Genomic DNA, 24,492 nt, shown 5'->3' with positions numbered 1-24,492 from the left:
AAGCTTTTTTGTTTTGTAAAAAGCCACTAGAAATTGAGCCAAAAAGAGTGCTTGGATTAATGTAAAGACTTTTTTTTCCATTTTGTATTATGGTTTATTGTTCTAGTGCTCCTTTACCGATGTGTTATAAAAATAATTGAAGTTTCTTAGGACATTATTCCTATGCCTTGTCAATGAAAAGGGTGGGGAAGGTGGGTGGGTATAAAGCAATGGTAGGTTGCCTGCAGCCCATCAGGGTAAGTTGCTGGCAGGCCTCAATACAACTTGTTTATGTTGAATTTCCACAGGCATGGCCCACCTGTAGCTCCTAAGAGCCATGGTTCACCATTCCTGGCCAATGTGAGTTGCAGGAAGTGGCAGGCTACAGGGAGGTACCGACTGCTGTTTCCCGAAACTCCCATTGTCTAGTAATGGTGAATTGGAGGCTGCAGGGGGCCATGCCCACCAGTGCTCCATGTAAACAAACTGTCTCACAGCCCACTAGCAGCTTTATCCTGATGGGCTGCAGGTTCCCCACCACTGCTTTAGGACTGGGTGGGGAAACAATTAGTCTTTTGGGAAGGGCGTTTGCTCGCTTTGCACTAATATTTAACACTAAGTCCTGCAACTTTTTATCAAGTAGAGTTAATATATTTATTCTTTAACAGAAAATTACTACTATCTGCTGTTGGTACATGGAAGCCTTTTTGTGCTCATCCCAAGTGCCTCAGTAATAAGCCAATAGCTTAATAAAATCACTTTCTGTCAAAAGGCGTATTGGTTCCGTATGTTTGGCTGAGGACATTAGCTGCTTCCATAGAAACAAACTGATAAGAGATTGACACTCAGTATTGTAGAGAACATTATTATTTATTTATTATTGTAACTCAGATTGTGGACATACAATATTTAAAATATGTTGCTGTTTGATGTTAAAAGATTTTGCCATATGCTTTTGTTTTTTACTTAGTAAGTTTTTGGGTGGGTGGGTGGGTGTGTTTTTCCCCCCTCTCACCATCTTTAACTGAAGACATTGCCAAAAATCTCGTTCTTTTTATTCTAGTTGTCTGAGTAGCACTACTTAGTGCTCTGCAATGGGCAATATGTCACAGTGTGGCCATGATTTCACTTCTAGGTTGTAGGCCTGTACCGATTATGTGGCTCAGCAGCAGTCAAGAAAGAGCTTCGAGAGGCATTTGAGAGGGATAGCAAGGCTGTTGCTCTCTGTGAAAACCAATACCCAGATATTAATGTGATAACAGGTAATGCATTTGCTTTTGTTTTTAATCTATAACCATAAGAATTCAATATTTAAATAAAGGAAATTGTGCTTTAAAATTGCTCATTGAGGTGTCACTCAGACAATTCACTAACTACACTTTTTTTTGCTGAAAAGAGAAAGGGAAGATTAATCCTAACTTTTGTCATATAAAAATGAGATGTGGTGGTGATCAAGAAACAGTGAAAGGAGTGGGGGAGAAAGTGGATAGAGGTTTGAAGTGAAAGGAAGTCTCGGTGGCATGCCAAGACTTTACAACTGTTTGTTCTTTGTATTGTGATAGCTCCTAGAAGAGCTAATTGTGACCAGGACCCAATTGGACTAGGAGCTGTATAGATACACAAGGAAAATACAGTCCTGGCTCCAAATATCCACTGCATGTAGATATAGCTAAGCGGGAGAATACAAACAAATCTCTTATTCATGAGCTTAGGCCCTAGTCCTGGTACTAATTTTACAAATAATTCCATTGACTTCAGTGGGAGATGTGCAGTACATAAAGCTAAGCATGCCCACAAAAGCTCATGATACCATCTACATGTTTTGTTAGTCTTTAAGGTGCTACTAGACGATTTGTTGTTTTTTAAATTTTTCCTGTTACAGACTAACTCAGCTACCACTCTGAAGCTTTTTTAAAATATATAGGGTCATCAGCTTTTTGTGGGTAAGACCCACTTTATCAGATGACTTGGACTTGGGATCCTATATATTTTTGTTAGGCTGTAAGGGCAAGTCTGCATTAAGAAATTATTTTGAAATAACTAATTTTGAAAAACTCCCAAAATAACTATTTTGAAATAAGCTTATTCCCCAAGGAAAGCAGGAGTTATTATTTCAAAATAACCAGCCCCTTATTTCAAAATAAGGGGGTTGGTAGCGTGGACACTCTGCTTGTTTCAAAATAAAGGGAATTATTTCAAAATAACTCCCTCCCTAGTGTAGACCAGGGCTGAAGTGCCACAGGACTTCTCGTCCTATTTAAAGTTGCAGACTAACACGGCTATCCCTCTGAGACATTATAAATATGTGCACTGCTTTTCTTTCTGAAGAAGAATCGTATTTTAACAATTATTTGGTATAGCACTACTCCAACTGTGCAGTTCTAAGAAGGCTCACAATGCTGTGGTTCTCTCACAGTTGGCAGAGTTGCTGCAAGTGTCTTGACACTGAACTAGTTATCTTCTGCGAACTGTAGCCAGTTCGATCGTTAGTTACATTCTAAACAGTTCAGTCATTGAGAGTCTCTGCTATGCCTGCGAACATTAGAGAAATCATGCATGCTTACAGAGACGGCTGGCCTGGAAAGGTGTCTGTTAATGTAGGGGACATATGCATTATCTCATCAGCATCAGTTCTTGTTATGCTTTACTGTAGTGTTTTCAATGCTAAGGCAGATGTATATGATGAATACTTTTATAACCCAAATTACTTGTTCCCTAAAATGTGAATGATCATAAATCTTAACTCTTTTGAAGAGTACTGTAGTGCTTTATGTGAACCCACTTTGAAATTGGAGGAGCACTGTTTTTTCTTTCAAATGATTAGGAAGATATTTTCTTTTTACAGTTCTCCAAAGCCTGAGGAATGAGCATTTAGGCTACGTCTAGAGTTTTTCCGTTAAAAGCATTTGCGAAAAAGAGCGTCTAGATTGACACAGACGCTTTTGCGCAAAAGCACTTTTTGCGGAAAAGCATCCTTGCCAATCTAGACACAGTTTTGCTCAAGAAAGCCCCGATCGCCATTTTCGCCATCGGGGCTTTTTTGCACAAAACAGTTCTCAGCTTTCTACACTGGCCCTCTTGCGCAAAAGCATTTGCGCAAGAGAGCTTTTTCCCAAATGGGTGAGTCATTGTATTTGCGGAAGAACACTGACAATCTTACATTAGATCGTCAGTGTTCTTGTGCAAATTCAAAGCGGCCAGTGTAGACAGCTAGCAAGTTTTTCCGCAAAAGCGGCTGCTTTTGTGGAAAAACTTGCCAGTCTAGACGCAGCCTTAATGATTAAGTCTTGACTGAGAAATGCTCTTGAGACTGGCCTTGGCTTTCAGGCAAGTAAATGCACTCGTGGCTCAAAATAAAGCAGACTGCCAGTTTTAGGAACTAGCCAGTAGTAATGTTGTTGCATCATGTCTGCTTCCATCCATGTGAATTCACATTTTTGAATAAAGCATGTAATACAGTTAACAGTTCAGTGAGTCAGAAAAATGAGAAATTAATGAAGTGGATGGTGATTTCTGCTCGCTGTCTAAATTTGTTCTGTGTGGTGAGTGGTTGTTTGAAGAGAATGCAGCAGTGAGCTGGCAGTCAGGAGAGCAAAGCTTAGACTGATAAAAATAACTGCAGCCTCTTACAGGGCTAATGTACCAGAGGGAACAGCAAAAGGATTGAGAGGTCAAAGGGCACTTTCTGGCTCACAATTATTCTGTTACTCAGGGATTAAGCAAGAGAAAGTTACTGGGGTGGTGGGAGGGGAGGGAGGGGAGGGCAGAGGTGGTCCCATGACCATGGACTCTCTTATGCTAATACATGGAGTTTAATAAATGGTTGTGAGAATTCTCACTATGTTATAAACTTTCACATAATTAGGACATTTCCCCTCTTCCTACTGCAAAAAGTAATTTTAATCTTGAATTCCTCTTTGAAGTGCAGCTTAATCTGAAGCACAGAAGAAAAGGTTGTAGCAAATCAGTGCCTCTTGCTTTCACAATGTACAACAACGTTCTGCCAAGTTTGTAACATAAATATCCCACACGTGGAATATAGTCCTCTAAAATAAGGGAAAAGAGATAAACATGGGGAATACAAGGGCATTGTAGGTCATTTAACAAGGAGTACTGTGTTCAGTCCATCCACTTAACTGTGTGATGCATGATTTAACAGAGTAGTACAAAATTCAGAGAGAATATGGGCATAGAAACTGGGTATGGTATTTTCTTTTCCTCGATGGTACATCAGTATTTTTGAAATGCGCTGTAGACTGTTACCTATGGGGTAGTGACCTCTAAAGACATGACTGTGAAACTCCATCCTCTGCTTCTGAATACTCCTATATGTTATACGTACGCATAGTTTCAGGTTACACTAGATTAAAACAAAAACCTTCTGAATTCTGTATTAGTTTGTGAGCTCACATGTGGTAACACATGCTACAGTCAAGATAACTATCTAGCCCACTGGTTCATTCCCTTCTATGTGTCCAAAATGTTATTTTTTGTGGTGTCTGAAATTTCCTTTCTAGGACTGCCCCAAAGTGAATTTCCATTATTAAATTTGCACAAAATCTCTTTGACTGTTTTTGATTTGAGCTTCAGTAGGTGGGAAAAGTGCTTTGCACAGTGTATGAATAACTAAATGTCTGTCTGTCTGTCTATCTAATCTATCAACATCCTCCCTCTTCTTCCCCCCCCCCCAAAAAAAACCCTTGTCTTGATTTTTGAAGAGGACCACAGTGGCTTTTAAAAAAAGAAGCTATAATCCAAATCTTGAGATGAAGCCTTGACAGAACATGTGTTTACAAGATTTAAAGAAAGATAACAAATGTGATTTTTAAATATATGTTGCATTGAATACAGTGTGTCCTGAGTGTATGTGATATAACGTTTCTTTTGATTGGGAAATGTGCACTTGAATTTAAATGCAGGGCTGAGAAATGCACACCCATTTAGCAAGTCTAAAGATAAGAGCCTAGTCCTGTTGAAATAAATTTATAGGCTTTAAAAACCTAGGAGAGTTAATGTTAAAAATTATTGAAGTCCTGATAAAACTATACAGCTCAAACTGGAAATAGAGAGCTATGCTTTCAACAGCAATTTTACTTGGTCATGCTGCACTAATCAGAAAAGAAGGAATAGAAAACAGCACATTGATGTCATGGGGATAGTGACAGTTGCTCTTGGTATTTTAGCTTCTCCATTACCTGACTTGCTGTAGTTTTTACTCTGCTTTCTTACATTGTTTTAAAACAATATATTTTTCTTCTTTACTTTTCTGTCAAAGAAATAAAAGCAAAGATTGATAATCATTCTAATACAGGCAGTCCCCGAGTTACGCGGATCCGAGTTATGCGCCCCCCCCCCCCCCCCCGAGCAGACCAGGCTTCTGTTGTAGACCCTGGGGTAGAGCAGCTGGGGTGCTGCCGGGTTGGTCCTGCAGGGACCTACCTGGCAGCCCAGCTGTTCTGTCCCAGGCTCGAGATTCAGCTGCTGTTGAAACTGATCAGTGGCTGATTCCAGTAAACTGGGGGCAGAGCAATTCTGCCTCCAGCTTCCTGTAGTCAGCTCCTGGTCAGTTTCAGCAGCAGCGGCTGAATCTGGAGCCAGTTCCGACTTACATACAAATTCAACTTAAGAACAAACCTATAGTCCCTATCTTGTACGTAACCCGGGGACTGCCTGTAGTTATTATATTCCATATATGAAGACCATCTAAGGAGGAAAAAATTAAATCCTCCCCATGCTGTATTTGTGACATTAACTTTTAACAAATTATTTACTGACACCGTTTACTTTACAACTGGTTCATAGGGCAAGCTTTGCCCTAAGCTTTTTAACAACTCTTGCTTTGTTAAAGAACACAGAGTGATAGCATTTCTGTCACTAGGAAGTGACCTGTCCTGTGTTTGGCAGATACTTAACTACTCCTCTCTATTTCCTTCTTCCAGATCTGTTATGCTAGATTACAGGTTCTCAAATTGTGGATTTGTGATCCATCAGTGGGTCCCAGGGTTATTGTGTATGAAGGATGTTAAATTGCAGTTATCTGGCTAATCGTGTAGTTGATATAGTTTGTATCGACTACATGATTATTCGATATGGACTGCTCTGCGGAGCCACAGTGGCAGTAGCTCCAGTAGCTGGCTCGAGCTGGGACTGAGCAGTCCTGGCTTATGCCGGCTCTAGGAGCCACCCATGCTGCGGCTCTGCATTTTAAATGTAGTAAGAGCCACCGGGCTCCTGTTTCACCCCCTCCCTTGCTGCCTCTCCAGTCGACTACTCACTAACTTCCCTATTATATATGGGGTCATGATCTGTCAGCTGCAACCACTGAACCCCACTTTGCCTATTAAATAGTATTATAATTGTATTAAATATGTTTAAAAGTGTTTTTAATTTATTATGGGGGGGTCACACCCAGAAGTTCACTGAGTGAAAGGGATCACCGATAATTGAGACCCACTGTGCTAGATGCTGCCCCTAATGAAAGTGTAGGCTGCATTTATTAGGTTGATTATGGTAACACTTTATGAAAAGGAATTTAGCTAAAATGAAATAATAGATTATAATCTATTTAGCTGAGCTGTCTCTTAATTAAAGTGGTTGTTTGCATGATACACTGTGCCTCGGACATTTTGTGTCACAGAGATTGACTTTTTTAAATTAGTTTTTTAAATGCGCATAATAAAACAAGCAGGGTGGAGAGACACATATTAAGCTACATATCTTTAGGGGTGTTTTTTTGTTTTCATAGTACAGTACTGTGATTTTGCTTCTAGATACCAGGCCTTCGTTTCTGTGTTTGTCACTTCCAAGTGGCTGTTGTTGATGCTCTTGTGTTTGTTTTTTCTGTAAGGAACTGAAATAGCACTCACTCTGAAATATTTGCCAGGAGTTTAAAAAATTGGCAAATGCTGCGGTTAATTCCCTGCACACATTCCCTCCCCCCTCTCCCCTACTGCCCTTACCCTCAATTCTGTTGGATAGATGGAGAGGCTTAGAGAGAAGCTGGTATAGTGAAATGCTCCCTGGCTGTTGCATCTCACAGAATCACATTTCTCTTTTCCTTTTCCTCCCCCTCCTTTATCCAGACCCTTCCTAAAATAACCTTCATAAATGGTTATCTGCATGTCCCTCATTTCAACCTCATCAGCAGTTCTGCACTTCTTTAGGCTTGGACATACAGTTCCCAAAGAGATGTTGGGTGGACATGTCAATGAATGGGAATGGCTGCTGTAGCCAGATCATTCTGTGATCACAGATCTACTTGTTGATGAGAGCAGCAGCTGTAAATGCTAGTGTGTGTGTGTGGTAAAGTGGGATGTTGAATGGGGTTGATGTTTTTGTTAGGGACTGTCTGCACTTTTCTGCTTTGGATATATGTTACAACACAGCACATGGCCTTCTATTAACACTTCTGTTGTTGCTTAGTAATCAGGCAGCTTATAAACCAAAATACGAAACAATAAGGTGAACAGGAAAGGAATTAATCACTAGACACTCATAAAGCCAAGTGCCACTAGGCTTTGGCAAAGAAGAGAGATTTAGGTAATTCCTAGTTGCTCTTCCTTCCCTTTCCTGAGACAGCAAGTGAATATGTCGGAAGGCGCCTAGCAGCTTCTCTTCTGCTCTGGCCCTACTTCACATAAACGGTGAGATAATGAATGGAGTGACGCTTTCCAGTTCACCCTGGAGAGAACTGTGGATGAGATCCCTAATAGCAGTCAGTTTCTACGTGTGCATGTACCCATCCATACATGCATCTTTCCTGTGGGAGTATCAGGCACCTTTTTTATGCCGAGTGTCCTCTGGTGCCTTCACCTGGATAAAGCACTGTCATTGGGGTTCTCAGAAAAATGCAAAATTAGTTAGTTGAGTAATTCAGAACTGTTATTTTATTTTCTCTTTCTGGCTCTGAATGATGCTAGATGGGAGTGCTGCACTGCTTTTGTTTTGGAAGGACTGACTTTTACAGAAGGTGGTAGAACCACCAACACAGAGATGCTTCTGTAATGAATAGCACTGTTGAGAACCTAAGAGAGGCTGTATTGCATTGTCATGTAGCAGAGCTAGCAAGTAGTGTGGAGCAGACAGGGGAAGAGCAAAAGCAGTCTTACCTCAGTGGGGGCAGAATCGCAATTTTGATGTACTTGTGGACTTGCATTGCACACTGCTGAGAATTATTGTTTGTATAAGTAACCCTATATTGAGAGAGAAACTACACACTAATTCTGGGGCTAGGAGGGTTGTGTCATTGTGTGTATTCAAAGGTTTTAGCGTGTCTTGGACTATGAAAATGTCTGAGAACGCTCTGGTTCGAAATAAAGCACTTAATCTTCATTCTTGAGTGTAAATTTTATACTAGTTTGAATTGCATTTGACAATTTTTGGTGGAATGCATTTGTGACCTGTTAGAACTGGAGAGATTTTTATTATGGAGAAGAAAAATACTCTCATGTTAGCAGTCCTTACTGCACCTACTGCACATAGTCAGTTTCTAAAATGCTCTGTATACTGGCACTGCAAAATAGAGGAAGGATAGTTCAGTGAATGGGGACTGGCTTGGGACACCTGGGTTCAGTTCTTGCTCTACAATAGACATCCTTATCTCCTCCCCCAGATCTCTGAAATATGGCTGCACTATTATGATAGGCTGTAATTGCACCTAGCTAGTCACCTGCTATTACCCAGGGTTCTGGACAGGTTCGTACAAAGATGCTGCAGCTTTAACTATTCTGCATCCATAAAATGGGGATAGTCCTTTCCTACCCTTCAGGGATGTGGTGAAGACAAATGCGATTAAAGATTGTATGGAGCTCAGATACTACAGTAAATATAAAAGAATCATAGTATCATAGAATACTAGAACTAGAAGAGATCATCAAGTCCAGTCCCCTGCCCTCACAGCAGGACCAAGCACCATCTAGATCATCCCTGATATATGTCCATCCAAACTGCTCTTAAATATCTCCAGAAATTGAGATTCTAAAACCCCCCTAGGCAATTTATTCCAGTGTTTAACCACCCTTACAGGAAGTTTTTCCTAAACCTCCCTTGCTAAAATTTTTAAGCCCATTGCTTCTTGTCCTATCATCAGAGGCCAAGGAGAACCATTTTTTTCCTCCTCTTTGCAGCACCCTTTTAGATACTTGAAAATCGCTATCATGTCCCCTCACAAATCGCTATCATGTCCCCTCTTCTCTTTTCTAAACTAGTCAAGCCCAGTTCTTGCAGTCTTCCCTTATAGCTCATGTTTTCTAGACATTTAATCATTTTTGGTGCTCTTCTTTGGACCGTCTCCAGTTTTTCCACATCTTTTTTTGAAATGTGGTGCCCAGAACATTACACAATGCTTCAAGTGAGGCCTAATCAGCATGGAGTGGAGCGGAAGAATGACTTCTTGTGTCTTGCTCACAACACTCCTGTTAGTGCATCCTGGAATCATATTTGCTTTTTTTGCCACAATGTCACATTGTTGATTCATATTTAGCTTGTGTCCACTGTGGTCTACTAGATCCCTTTCTGCAGTATTCCTTCCTAGATAGTCACTTCCCATTCTGTATGTGTGAAATTGATTGTTCCTTTCCAAGTGGAGTACTTTGCATTGTCCTTATTAAATTTCATCTTATCTCAGACCATTTCTCTAGTTTGTCCAGATGATTTTGAATTATGACCCTATCCTCCAAAGCAGTTGCAAACTTAATAATTATATTCTCTATGGCGTCATCTAAATCAGTGTTTCTTAATGCTGGTATGCTGTGGAGAACAGGGGCAGGCGACCTTTATTTTTTTCTCAATAACTCCCCCTCACCCCCACACCGGACCCCTTCCCCCCCCCCCAACAAAAAAAATCCTTGGTGTTCCTCATTTAAAAAAATATTGTTTGGTGTTCCTCAGTCTTAAAAAGTTTAAGAAACACTGATCTAAATAATTGATGAAGATATTGAACAGAACCGGATCCAAAACAGACCCCTGCGGAACCCCACTTGTTATGCCCTTCCAGCATGGTTGTGAGTCATTAATAGCTACTCTATGAGAACGGTTATCCAGCTAGTTATGCATCCACCTAGGTTGTATTTCCCTAGTTTATTAATAAGAAGGTCATGTAAGACTGTATCATATACTTTACTAAAGTCTAGGTATCATATCCACTGCTTCTCTCTTATGCACAAGACTTGGTATCCTATCAAAAAAAGCTGTCAGATTGGTTTGATATGATTTGTTCATTAGAAATTTATGCTGGCTGTTACCTATCACCTTATTTTCTTCCAATTCTTTACAGACGAATTCCTTAATTAGTTGCTCCATTTTCTTCCCTGGCACAGAAGTTAAACTGTAGTTTCCTGGCTTTTTCTGGTTTCCCTTTTTATAGATGGGCACTATATTTTCCCTTTTCTAGTTTTCTGGAATCTCTTCCAACTTCTATGACTTCTCAAAGATGATAGTTAAAAGCTCAGATACCTCCTCTGTCAGCTTCTCGAGTATTCTAGGATGCATTTCATCAGGCCCTGGTGACTTGAAGACATCTAACTTTGCGAAGTAAGTTTTAACTTGTTCTTTTTTTAATTTTAACTCTTAAACCTACCCCATTTCCACTAGCATTCACTGTTAGGCATCCTGCCTTCTTGACAAAAACTGAGACAATGTTAAGTACCTCTGCCATTTCCAAGTTTCCTGTTATTATTTCTCCCTCTTCACTGAGCAAAGCTCCTATCCTTGGTCTTCCTCTTGCTTCTAATATATTTGTAGAATGTCGTCTTGTTACCCTTTGTCTCCAGCTAGACTGAGCTTGTTTTGTGCCTTTGCCTTTCTAATCTTGCCCCTGCATACTTGTGTTGTTTGCTTATATTCATCTTTTGTAATTTGACCTAGTTTCCACTTGTTATATGACCCCTTTTTGATTTTTAGATCATGTAAGCTCTCCTAGTTAAGCCAAAGTGGACTTCTATCTTCCTCCTTCCTATCTTTCCTACGGAGTGGAATAATTTGCTTTTGGGCCCTTAATGATGTCTCTTTGAAAAACTTTCCCCTCTCTTCAGTTGTTTTTCCTCTTAGTCTTGCTTCCCATGGGACCTTACCTACCAGCTCTCTGAGTTTACTAAAATCTGCCTTCCTGAAATCCATTGTCTCTATTTTGCTGTTCTCCCTTCCACCATTCTTTAAAATCATGAACTCTGATTTCGTGATCATTTTCACCCAAGCTGCCTTCCACTTTCAAGTTTTCATCCAGTTCCTCCCTATTTGTTAAAATCAAATCTAGAACAGTTTCCCCCAATAGATTTCTCAGCCTTCTGAAATAAAAAATTGTCTCCAATGCAGTCCAATAACTTATTGGATAGTCTGTGCCCTGCTATGTTAGTTTCCCATCATATGTCTGGATAGTTGAAATCCCCCATCACCACCAAATCCTGTGCTTTGGATGATTTTGTTAGTTTTTTAAAAAAAGCCTCATCCACCTCTTCCACTTGGGTAGGTGGTTTGTAGAAGACCCCTAGCAAGACATCACCCTTGGGGGTTTTTTTACTCCTTTTAACCTATCCCAGAGACTCTCAACATGTCTGTTTCCTATGTCCATTTCCACCTCAGTCCAACTGTATACATTTTTTAATATATAAGGCAATACCTCCTCCTTTTCTCCTGCCTATCCTTCCCGAGTAAGCTGTAGCCTTTTAGACCAATATTCCAATCATGTGTATTATCCCACCAAGTCTCTGTGATATCAACCATAGCATAGTTGTGTTTATTTATTACCACTTCAAGTTCTTCCTGCTTATTTCCTATACTCCTTGCATTATTATACAGGCATGTAAGCTACTGATTTGATTTTGTCCCCCCCCCCCCAGTTCCGCCTTACCCCTCCTTTTACTCTATTATAGCCCATGCTTCTTCCCATTTCTGACCCATCTCCCAGGTCTCCATCTTTTACACTTACTGTGGGCTTTGGTCACCTGCCCCTGTTGAGCCTAGTTTAAAGCCCTCCTCACTAGGTTAGCCAGTCTGTGTCCAGATACTCTCTTCCCTTTCCTCGAAAGGTGAACCCCATCCTTGCTTACCAGTCCTTTTTCTTGGAACAGCATCCTGTGGTCAAGGAAGCCAAAGCCCTCTTGGTGACACCATCTTGGCAGCCAGGCATTCACCTCCAGGATGCACCTGTCTCTGCCTGGGCCCCTACCTTTGACAGGAAGGACTGAAGAAAATACCACCTGCACTTCATACTCTTTCACCTGTGTCTCCAGAGCCCTATAGCAACCTTGATCTGCTCAAAGTCACACCTCGGAGTATCGTTAGTGCCAATATGGATGAGTAGCATGGGGTGTAGTCAGAGGCTGGATAATCTTTGACAATATCTCCGTAACGTCTCAGATACAGGCCTTTGGCAGGCAGCATACCTCCCAAAATGACAGGTCAGGGCGACAGATGGGTGCCTCCGTCCCCCTCAGAAGAAAGCTTCCAACCCCCACTTCCCTATGTTTCCTCCTCGCAGTGGTGACTGCAGACCTCTCAGCCTTGGGGTTACGAGGCTTCTTCTCTTCTGCTGTAGGGGGTGAGGGTATGTCTGCACTTTCACCCTCTTTTGATAGAGGGATGCAAATGAAGACATTCAAAATTGCAAATGAAACTGGGATTTACATATCTTGCACTTCATTTGCATAATCATGTTAGGGTGCTATTTCAAAATACAAACATGGCGTAGATGTGGCTATTTTGGGAGAATACCTCTCTTCTGAAATAACACTTATTCCTCATAAAATGAGGTTTAACAGTTATTTCAGAAGAAGGGTGTTCTCCTGAAATAGCTGCATCTACACCGTGTTTTCTATTTTAAAGTAGTGCTATTTCGAAATAGTGCCATAACGTGATTATGCAAATGAAGTGTGGGATATGTAAATCCCGGCTTCATTTGCAATTTCAAATGTCTTCATTTGCATCCTTCTATCGAAAGGGGGTGCAAGTGTAGACATACCCTGATTCTTTATCTCCCATATCCAGAACAGCTTAACGATTCTCCAGAACCACAGTGGGAGGGTTGGGAACAGGATGCCTACTGCCACAGTGACCAGCTGCCAGCGTCCCCCCCAAGACAGAGCTATCTCCTCCACCAGTGCTGTGTCAGCAGTCTTTTGTAAGCCTCAGTGGTCTCCACATGAATACTTTCAAGGAATTCATGAATTTAGATGCTCCTCAGCCTAGCCACCTCTTCCTGTAGCTCTCCCACCTGCTGCTTGAGAGATTCCACCAGCAAGCACCTTTCACACTGGATGGTCCCCCCCAGCCTGGATTTCAGTAAGTGGGAATTGTAAGCCATATTCCCTGCAAAACCGCACTAGGATCTGGGTAAAGGCATCCATGGTCAGGTGGTCTGTCTGGCTATAGGCACAGGTGAAGGAGACAGAAGCACTGCTGGCACAGGTGTTGTGGCTCTTCCTAATCATATTAGGACTCCCTCTTTCAAACTCCCCTGTCTGCTTTGCTCCCCTAGTGACTCTGCCTCTGGCTTTTAAGGTCTGCTCACCTAGGTCAGGCCTACCTGCTCATTAGCCACATGGGGAGGCTGATCCTAAAGCTGAGTGAGGCTGATCAAAAGTAATCAAGAGAACAAAAGATCAAACACTTCAAGACACACAATCCCAACTGCCACAGTAACTGAAATCACCTGCAACAGAAACAGAAACAAGATAGAAAACAAACAGTTGAGCAAACTCACTTATGCTAAAGCTAGAGGGAGGTCTGGAGGGCATCTGAGGTAAGTTTAGCACTGATAGTGCGATAGGCATGTTTGGAAAAGTTTCCAGAGCCCCAAAATGTTATGAGATAATGAAATACCATCATTGGGTAATGATACTCCCAGTAATTCAAGCCTTTGGGAGCTCCCCAAATAATATGATTACAGTATATTGTTTTTTCCTCCCTGCAAATGTAAGATGTGGAAAACATGCCTGGAGAATTCTTGTTTGGGATGGGTGGAGGTTTTATGTGCCTTCCAACTCCCAAGAAATTCTGCCCTGTAAGAGTCTGTTGTTTTGTTAAATGCATCTGCTCCTCTGTCTTTTGTGAAGGTGTCCTCAAGGATTATTTAAGAGAGCTGCCCTGTCCCCTCATAACTAAGCAGCTCTATGAAGCAGTGCTAGATGCCATGGTGAAAAATCCATTGAAAATGACAGCAAGCGGTTGTGAAAATGACCCAGGTGACTCTGAACATACACTGGCTCTTCTGGATTGTCTGCCAGATGTTGAAAAGGTGAGTACTATTGGCCAGTTAAATCTACAATAAATGGCCAGTTGAATGGGAAGAAACTCTTATGGACTACAAATAAATACCTGTGAGTTCTTATACATTCTGTTTGTAACTGCTACCCACTTGACTGATAACACTTTCAGGCAGGCTTTAGTTTTAGAATCTGTATTGCTGGGTCTGTCATGAACTTTGTGTGTGTGTGTGTGGGGGGGGGGGTTATGTCTTCTGATGTACAAAACTGAACTAAAAATGGTATAAGAGTCTTTTTTTTTTAAAATGGTTAAAAGGGAGATCCTGACTAAGAGCTGTATTAAAGTCCCATAGTAGTTTTGGTTATCTTTGATATCCTGGCCAGTAGTTACCCAAGGAACTTCTAAACTTAATAATAATAATTAATAACGACAACAGTGCAATAAACAACAACTTTAACCCTTTTTTAATGTTGGCATAAATAGATTTTACAAGAGCAAAAGTTAAAAGTTATTAACAAAAATCTAAAGAATGAGAACTGCCTTGATTAAGTTGAATGTTTACTGTAAATGGACAAGCAAATTGCTTTGAAGTGAATTAGAACATAGTAAATATTTAAACTTTACCCAGCAAATGTGCTTGTGTTAATTATTTTATTTTAATTTAAAAGATGATTTAGTGTTCTTTTAAGAAACTTTTATTGACTTGATTACCAGCTGCGTGGTGGGGTTTTTTTTCTTTCTTTTTTTTTTTTTTCATTTCTCTCTTTTAAAGCGCCCAGAATTTAGCGTGGGTGCTTCAGGAATAAATAAAATAATCCCACAGACAGCAGCTAATTTGTGCTGCAAAGATGAATGCTTGTTCTCCGTTGGGGAGGACAGTGTTTGAGGTTGTGAAAGGAGCAGGTCCTGCTTCTGTGTTTGTCCAGCTGTTCTGTTCTCTGGTAGTTCAAAGGTGGCTTAATTTCTTGATCCTGCTGTTTAACACATAACATTTTAGTGCCATTCTTCTCAGAGTTGCACATCGTGTGGCAAGCTTGGCCAAACCAAAGTCCATGAGCCACAAACAGTCTCTCCCCATTCTCCATCTACTACACTGGAGCAGTGGCAGGTGCTTGGGGCTTTGCTCTGGGGCGGGGGAGTGGTGGTGGATGTTCAGCCCTGTGGGGCATGATTGGGGGGGCTTGAGTCTTCAACCTCACAGGATGTCTGTGGGGCTGAAGCCTGGAGACTCCTGGGCTGAAGCCTGACCCTTGGCAGGAACGTCCAACTCTCGAACTTCAGAAGATTATCGTGTGCAGTTCAGAGGGTCAGTAAGTCCTATGACTATGCAATGTATTGTCTGAGGTACCATTTTCTCTTCTGATGATCTGTCGTCTTATGGAGAGATTAGAGGAACAGCCTTGAACATTTTGAACAGATGCTAGTCTCTGGGCAAACTGAGCCAGGCTGTTTATGAGGTTTCACGTTAATAAACATAACCCTTTTCTTCAGTATTCCTACTATTCCTAGAAGTTGCCTTCCTAACCAAAGGGTGTGGTGCATAGGACTTCAGAATCAAGAATACTTAATTGGTGTAGGACCAGATTTGGCATCCATAACACATGTTGAGAAGTATTTTATTCTTCTAGTCCCAGTTTGTTTGGTTGAACTACTAGTTGGGTAAGGAACTAGATAATGTGAGTAAAAGGTAGTAAAATCTAATCCTTAATAATTAATGAAAGGCACTGCCCTTTTGCAAAAGGACTCCTTCGAAGTTAAGCATTTTGAATGCCTAAAAAATAAGTCATTTCTGCTTAAGGCAGACTAGGCTACTCAGAGAACTGGATAGAGGCAGATTTTTTTTTATCAAGTTGGACTGACTTTTTGTGTCCCTGCTTCTTTCATTTTTTTCCCCCTCTGTTCTCTCTTCACTGTTTTGTTTTTTTAAAAAAGAAAGAAAGAAAAAGAAATCTATATGCATAGGTCAGAGGTAATGTAAGAAACATAGTTTTTTACCCAAAACATCTGTCTTACGCAACCTGCACTATAATGGATTCCGATATGTTCAGACCTTAGATACTGCAGTGATTGTGTTATAGAAAAGCTTTAGGTATGTGACAAGTACTCTTAGAGATAGCTGTTATTCAACAGTGCTATGGGATAACGACAGATTGTTTTGGTGATTCTAGTTACCTGAAACCAAACTTTGCATTTTAGGCAACCCTAAAGATGTTGCTGGATCACCTGAAACTGGTGGCTTCTTACCATGAAGTAAATAAGATGACATGCCAGAATTTAGCTGTGTGTTTTGGGCCTGTCTTACTGAGCCAGAGGCAGGAGACCTCCAACCACAATAACAGAGTCTTCACAGATTCAGAAGAGCTTGCTACTGCTCTGGACTTCAAAAAACACATAGAAGTTCTTCATTATTTGCTCCAGCTATGGCCAGGTAATAAAATTTATTAAAAATTTTTGCCTGAGAAGGCAACATGAACAGATCCTAAAATATATACAGATCTTTTACTGTGTGACTATGAAGTGTGATTTACAGGATTCACAAATGGTACTGGGTCTCTTCTCATTTCTTGGTTTTGATGTCACAAAATATAACTTGGCAATTAGAGACCACAGTAATTATTTCTTGTATCCTACTGTTTCATCAAAATGGGTCAATCAGAGTGAGAGCCTATGCTTTGGTGATCTATCTACCAAATAAAAATGACAAGACTTACAAGTGCACATACAGTTTTGTGTGGTGTTCTCAAGCAACTGTGATAATAGAAAAATGCAAAAGACCCCACCTAGTGGTAATGCTCTTACACATGACCTAACTCCGGTTTCTAATGAGTTTGGTTATTTTACAGGCTTTATCTTGAACAGATATAGATTGCTTTTGTGTTATGCCATTTAAAAGCCCATAAAAAGCCTGCTGAATATTCTTGTTTGTACTACAGTAGTGGCTAGAAGCTTCAATATGGATTTGAGACTCCATCTGTATACCTGTGTAGTAGAAAGCTTTAGAAAAATAGGTAATGAGCCAGTTTTTGAGAGGTGCATAGCACCCATAAATCCCATTCACTTCACTGGGGGGTTTCATATGCTTAGCAGCCCATGGGAACAGGCTCTAGTGAAAGGGAAGGGAAACGCTAATATTTTTATTGAACCTGCCAGAATGCAAGTGAAGGTTCCACTCCGGTTCTGTGCTCCAGGCAGAAAGATGCTAATATCTCATTTCCTAAGGGGTTCAGAGATCTGATCAAAGCCCATTGTAATCAATGGAAGGACTTGTACAAACTGTGCTGGGTGTTGGATTAGGCCCCTTGAGAATTACTTTTGTACTTTCCCCTTTCTTCTCTCTTCAGTAGCTAGCTATTGAACTGGATCTTTATGAAAACACTGCAGTAATCCACCGAAACAGGATCAGCTATTGCTGTATCATAGTTATAAAGTGGAGTTTGAGACAACTGAGATTTTTCAGTATCTTTTTGTAATAGTTAACAGCAGATATATAGTAAGTGTATGAGGGTATGTTGTGGCATGTGTTTGGGATGGCAAGTGATGAAGTCTGTGTATGCCATGCTTATTACAGAAAATCAGTTTAAGAAAAGAAGTGTTAATATTAATACCAAGAGTCATAATAAAAGAGCAGAAAGGAGAGGAAATTATTACAAAACCTTAGAACTTATCTAAAATAGTTTTTCTGTACATCATAATGTCACAACTGAATTTAAGGTTGATATCCATCATTTGGTTGGGGTAAACTAAAAATGGTGTACCAGTTAGAAAACAGGGAAGTGCCACATTTCCCATGATGTATAACAGTTATTCTCCAGGTCTTTCTATCTGCAAAAAATTTAGAACAGAGAGAGACCCAATTTCTCACTGGATGATTCTGAAAGCATTTAATTCCAGAAAACAGTAGAAAGGACTGTGTGAGGGAAATAATTAAACATTTTTCTGGCAAGTTTTGTGAGAATGAAATAAATAAATGTTAATGGCCGTTTGAAACTGTTTTAGATTTTGGAGTGTTTCTCTTTTGGAAGTAAGGTGATGGGTTAGATTAGCAGAGAAAGTGCAAGCCAGGTGTATGCATACTGAATGCAGTCTGCAGTTTATTACAGTTTAAGTGGGAGTAATGGTGAACTTCAAAAGTGTGGGGGTTTTTTTGTTTTTGTTTTTTGTTTTTAAGATCACATATTTACTAATAATATAGTTTGAAGTAAAGGCATCTGAAATCAAAATTTTAAATGTTAATCTTGTTTTTCAGCAGGAGTACCTTGGCTTATTTTCCTGGGGGGAGATCTCAAAATGGGTGTTGCTTTATCTAGCTAGAAGCTCTGGATATTATCTGTTGAATTTTTAGAATTATTGAAGTAAGAGAATAGCTTGAGAAGGTGTAATCAGTCTTTGGGTGGAGCTGTGAAATAAATGCAAGGCATAGGATGAGAAAAATAAGTAGAGGGAAACACAAGAATCTTCTGCAGGCCCATTTGAATTATTGCAGTTATCAATGCACACACAAATGCCCAGTTTCTGAACAACCATGGAATAGTATTTTAAAGATGTGCCTCAAAGGTTTATTGTGCTACATTAGACACTGATCGGTATAAATAATATTGTGGGACAAATGGTGACTCAGCCTTCATGCATACCTCTTTATCACTATCTTAAGCAATGGTTTCCACCCTGCGAATATGGCTAGAATTGGTGGTGCTGCTGCTGCCAAAGATGTCTGGCACAAAATCACTCTGCACCTGAGGCTAATGCTATTTTAAAGTCTACCACAGCTGCAGTACTGATCTGTGACCACCTACTTACACTTTAGATCCTGGCACTAGAAATTGAGTTTATTAGGACATTTAAATTGTGTAGAGGACGAATAACCCAGAAGAAGTATGCAAACTATCATCTGTTTGGTTTGGGGTGTTTTGTTTTGGATTCTGAGATTTCTAATGCTCAATTGCTAGTCAGGTATTCTCAGCCATTACACCAGCACTTTCTGGGGAGCCAGGATTGCTTCTGTGTCTCCTCAATCCTGTGAAGCCTGTCAAAAGCCCTGTGGGGAGTTCCCATCAGAAGAGCTAGAACAGCTGCTTTTGGTCTTCCATATTCTGGTCTGACAGGGATCATGTCATGGCTCCCCCTCCATGCTTGAAGGGCCTGGATTCCTGTTCCTTCAGGATGTAACAAATGTGCAACTGTTACACTGGGTCTCTTCTTTAACATAAAGACTAAACAGACATTGACATGAAGCTGCCTGCTATAGGTTTGGCTAATTCAGCCTACAGAAATGAAAACATGGGTTGTATTTCTACTTGCCAATTAAGGAGTGATTTAAACAAGTTGCTTGTTTAGTTCCCAGCATGATTGTTTCTTCTGGGAAATTAGAGTAGCTAAAGATATCCTTTTAGATGGGCTCATGCAATATTGGTAAGCAGGCAAAACATGCCATAAGTAGAGAAGTGTTTCCACCATTCTGAAATAAGTGTGTAGACCAATACTGTACCGTACCTTTTGGTTTACAAGAACTATGCAGAACAATGACCACAGTGGAATTACAGTAAAATATGAATGCTTAAATGTTAATCATTATTCTGAGGGTAAAAACATTCTGATTCAAGAAGTAAAATCGCAGTCTATTAAACATAGTTTGCCCGTGGATTTAGCAAATCTGATGTTAATCCTGTTGTTGTGCAATACTTCAATTTCCTCATTTTTCCAAGCAAAAACAAATGGTCCTTGTTCTGTGGGATAGGGCAAAACTGGCAAGTTATTGTTAACCCATGAGCCCTTCATCTTAATGGAGCATAGTCCAAACAGAGAAACTTCTGTTAATGTAAAAGAAAACAAAAAGCTAAGAAAGGTCTCGGTGATTACTGTGGTGATACCTAAAAGGAGGCTAATTCTTACGTAGAGACCAGTTATATGGGGCTAGGGAGAGCATTCAAGACCTCCCAGGACTGAGCATTTTATGAAATTTACTAAAAAGAGAACTGAATCTGGATCTTCCTGATTTCTAGGTATTTATGTACAAGGCCTTTCTAGCAGTGAAAGAGAATGCATAACCTGCTTGTTAAATTTCAAGCGGTAATAGTCCACTGTGCAGCAGTAAGACATTCAGATATTTAGGAGGCATGGGTCAGTAAAAGTATCTGTACTGTTTACTGTAGGAAGCTGATAACAGAGGAGTCGTCTTAGTAACTTATGCTGTGTAATCATGAGTTCAGGTAACAAACATCAAACCTTTTTGAGTGTATTTTATCTTGGACATGGAGTTATGGCTGCTTAGATAAATTAATACAAAAGAGCTTCTGTTGACAGTGCATAAAACTTGGGACAAAAGAGAAATGCAAGAGTTCAACTCTGATGTTCCTTCAGTTTCTTTAGGTGTTTCTCAGACATTTGTATTGTTTTTAACCTCTATACCAGGGGTGGGGGAACATATGGCCTCTTGCCTGCCTGGATCTGAAGCTCGGGGCTCCCCCCTACCATTAGGGAGCCTGTGCTGGCGCTCCATCACCCTCCTCACACCATCCTCCTGCAGAGGAGGAGCACATAGAATCCACTAGCCTGTGCCCCCCTAGGCTCTGGTGTTGGAGAACATGGGCAGTCTCTCTTTCTCAGCTGGGGGCCATGTCAGTGAGGGCTTTTTGTGTTCGTTTGTTGTTGTTTTTGCTTCTCACTTGTGTGCAGCCCCCGACTGATTTTTTTTCTGTGGGTTGGCGGCCCCCAACCCTAAAAAGGTTCCCCACCCTTGCTCTATATGCTATGCCTGCTTTTATTAGTTTGGAAGTGTCCTGTGAGCTAAGCAGTTTGCCTTCATTTTATTATTATTTTATTATAGCTATCAATGCTCTGGAAGTTTTTTGTTTTCAAATAGGCTTTTCAGTTGCAGATTAAATATAGCATGAATCTTCAAAACTGTGCTTTCCATTAGATTTTCCTTCTAATTGAAAAGTGATGTCAGACAATAGGAAAAAAACAATAGTGGAATGTGTTGGCCATAAGTTTGCATGTATTAATGCATGTTTTGACTGTGTAATGCAGAGTAAAATAAAAGGACAACCTTGCATTGCTAGTCTCTGCAAAACACTATGATTGTTATGATTTTCATTAAACTTCTTCTTTGTTCTAGTGCAATGTTCAACTTCCAAAGAATCAGCAAACCTGTTTCCAGGGAACCAGTCATCTTTGAATTATCTGAGACCCAAGAAGCAGCGGCCTCAGATGTTGAATTTGAGCAGTACTGAACTGTCGGGGGTACTTAGGCCCAGACCAGCCAGACTAGACAGTCCCTCAAGTAATCGCTATGCAGGAGACTGGAGCAGTTGTGGGGAAAACTATTTTTTAAACCCAAAGGAGACCCTAAATGAAGCAGACTATGATGATGTTCCTTCAGAAGACACAGAAAGTGGAGAAGATTGCAGCAAAGTAGATGGACCAGATAGACTTATTGAACATGCAAAATCCAAAGAGCATACACTTCAGACCTATTTGACAATGCAAACAATAGATTCAGCAGTGGACCACAGAGGAAATCTCAAAGACCTACAAGAAAGTATTGATACTCTGATAGGAAACTTGGAGCGAGAACTCAACAAAAACAAACTAAATATCACTTATTAATTTCCTTGCCTGATGCCTGCAGTTGGTGTCTCCCTGTTACTTCACCTGCCTTCTCCAAAAAAAAGTCACTCTGGCTTTTTTTAATGTATTGTGGAATAATCTGTGGCCTCCCTTGAATAAAGAAGTCCAATGTAGCCATTCCTTTATTGTGGATTGTTTTCCTTCCCATTAGACAAATACATTGGCCTCACCCTCAGCATCTTACATGGCCTTTAAGACCATGTGAAATGATCTGAAGAAGCAGTGATTCTCTCACCCACTCGCCACCTCAAGGTACGATGCACTTACAAAGCTTGGACATTGTGTGCCAGGAGCTAAGGTGCAATCTTTGCTCTCTTCCTTCCTAAAACTTTATACCTGGTACGGATGTTTCTCTTAGTAGAGGATCTCGGCCTGTGATTAGCAGCATGAACTTTAGGTTGATCTCATTCTACCATGTGTGTCACCTTTTCATTTTCAACTCAAAGGCTGCTATGAAAAAAAAATGCTTTTTATACGCATATAAAAGTTTAATTGTACAGAATATTATTGCATTCTTGTATTAACATCTTTCAATAATTATTTAAACCTACAAAAATTAAATATTTTTCTAACCTTGTTTGCATATATCTGAAGACATGATTGAGGATATGTGTGTGTGGATAGTTATATTGCAAGGTGGGAAATTTGAATTAGAAGAGGACACCATTTCTAAAGGGATCCATATTGTGATGCCAAAATAAAGATTTGCTTGAGCAATGTAGCACTTGATTTTATGCACAGATATGTGTGCTGCGAGGACATAGTGAATGATTTATATAAATGACCTTATGTGTCAAATGTTATGCCTCAGTTCACAGCTGTTGACTATTAACTTGCATTAAGAAACCATCCAGTTTAGTTTTAAGAAGTATTCCAGCATTTCTTAAATGTTTCCAATGAATCTGTCTATTCCCTTTAAAGGTGCCCTTCAAGCAAAGAGGGAGGATGGAAAGAATTGTGCTATTTTTTTTAATCCTTTCTGACTTGCAAAGACTATCTGGAAGGCTTTTTGGGTTTTAATTCTTTTGTTGGGGGGTGCTTTTTCTTTACCTTAGAAATAGCAGACTATTAAATCTTTACCTTTTGGAGGTCATATAGCATGACTCATGCTCATTGGGAACTTTCTCAGCCCTTATTTAAAGGGTCAGAGATTATAAATATCTATGTAAGGCAGTTCCTTCCCTTGCCTTTAAGGGTATGTCTAGACTACATGGCTCCATCGACGGAGCCATGTAGATGAGTTTACTAAAGATAGGAAAATGAAGTGGCAATTTAAATAATCACCACTTCATTTACATCAAAATGGCTGCCGGGCTGGGCCGATCAGCTGTTTGGTTGCACAGCACGGTAGTCTGGACGCTCCGTGGTCTACAATGGAAGCCTTTGTCGACCGCTCCGTTATGCCTTGTAGAATGAGGTTTACCAGAGCGGTCGACAAAGGCTTCCGTTGTCAAGTGTGGAGTATCCAGACTACCGTGCTGTGCTGCCAAACAGCTGATCGGCACAGCGCGGTGGCCAATTTGATGTAAATGAAGCAGCGATTATTTAAATCGCCGCTTCATTTTCCTATCTCTAGTAAACTCATCTACATGACTCTGTTGATGGAGCCATGTAGTCTAGACATACCCTAAGTGTTTTAGTTAAATAAGTGATGATCAAAACAAACAAAATCCAGAGGTTTAAACATAATGAAAATCACATCCTTCCTCAGATTTCATTTCCTTGTTGTATGTGATCTTATAATTAATGCAAACATACCTCCCATCCTCCACAGAGTCTTTTGTGGAAGATAACTGAATTTTTACAGTAAAAAACCAGGGGAAATATTTTTGTTAACTTAAAAAAAAAACCCAAGCCAGCTTTGTTATACCATAGAAAGCAAAAAGTACATAAACCCATGGGTTTAACATTTATAGGCCACAGCATTTTTACTGGGAATCCAAAAATCCAGTGTTCACCAATTGGCATTATTAGATTTAAAATTTTCTTATTTCTTTTCAGTATGCGAGCATCCTTCCATATTTTTCCTATTGTCCTATGGTAAGTGCATTTAAGCTAATACATACTTCTATATATTGCCAGGTTTTATAGTTATTTATTTATGGTAGAATGGCATTGAGAATTAAGGGTACAATTTTATCACCTTTTTCTAAAGGAATATCTTAGCATGGTTTCAAATGATTTCTTCATTCTCATTAATTTATTTTTGCTATAAATGTTAAAATATGCAATACAACATTGTTTTAAAATGTAAATTTAACCTGACACATTTATCAATAAATCAATGTATTTTTTTAAACTTTTATACAGAATGTTTATAATTTTTAAACTATAAATTTTAATTCTAAATAAAAATTGGAATTGAGAACAAAATGTGATAGTCTAGTTTATTTGTGTATATGAAGTCTAATAAGTGGTTATTAAAAACATACCTTAAACTATCAACTATACATTATGCATTGACAAAAATATATTGGTTAATTGTTTGCTAGACAGTCTTGTGGTTTGCAGTAAACTCTTTTTTTCACGCAGTATTTTGGTTTCTGTGTTGCATTTGCATTCATACAGGATTTTTTTTGAAAAATAGCTTTTGTAGTTGCTCTGTTTTGTAAGCAACTTTGAAATCAGTAATTTTGATAGCAATTCTTGGTATGTCACAAAGATATGCTGATGGTTTTGAACAACCTG

General features: G+C 39.8%; 1 protein-coding gene across 3 annotated transcripts in view; it reads left to right on the top strand.

The window, feature by feature from the left end:
- SYDE2 (synapse defective Rho GTPase homolog 2) overlaps positions 1-22,350 on the top strand; it is a 53,776-nt gene extending 31,426 nt beyond the window's left edge. For 2 of the 3 annotated variants that reach the window (XM_075936378.2, XM_075936379.2), the window contains exons 4-7: positions 1,115-1,241; positions 14,028-14,209; positions 16,375-16,606; positions 21,293-22,350. In XM_075936378.2, the coding sequence (XP_075792493.2) occupies positions 1,115-1,241; positions 14,028-14,209; positions 16,375-16,606; positions 21,293-21,783 (1,032 nt within the window). In that variant the 3' untranslated portion in view covers positions 21,784-22,350. Of the gene's footprint in view, positions 1-1,114; positions 1,242-14,027; positions 14,210-16,374; positions 16,607-21,292 lie in introns of those variants that run through there. The other variant, XM_089780487.1, reaches the window with a different exon arrangement.
- Positions 22,351-24,492: the final 2,142 nt, after the last annotated feature.

The sequence above is a fragment of the Pelodiscus sinensis genome, chromosome 9 (assembly GCF_052426305.1).
Source record: "Pelodiscus sinensis isolate ZL-2025 chromosome 9, ASM5242630v1, whole genome shotgun sequence".
Classification (NCBI taxonomy): Eukaryota; Metazoa; Chordata; order Testudines; family Trionychidae; genus Pelodiscus; species Pelodiscus sinensis.
Note: the sequence above shows the minus strand (reverse complement) of the source record. Positions and strands in the feature narration are given on the sequence as shown.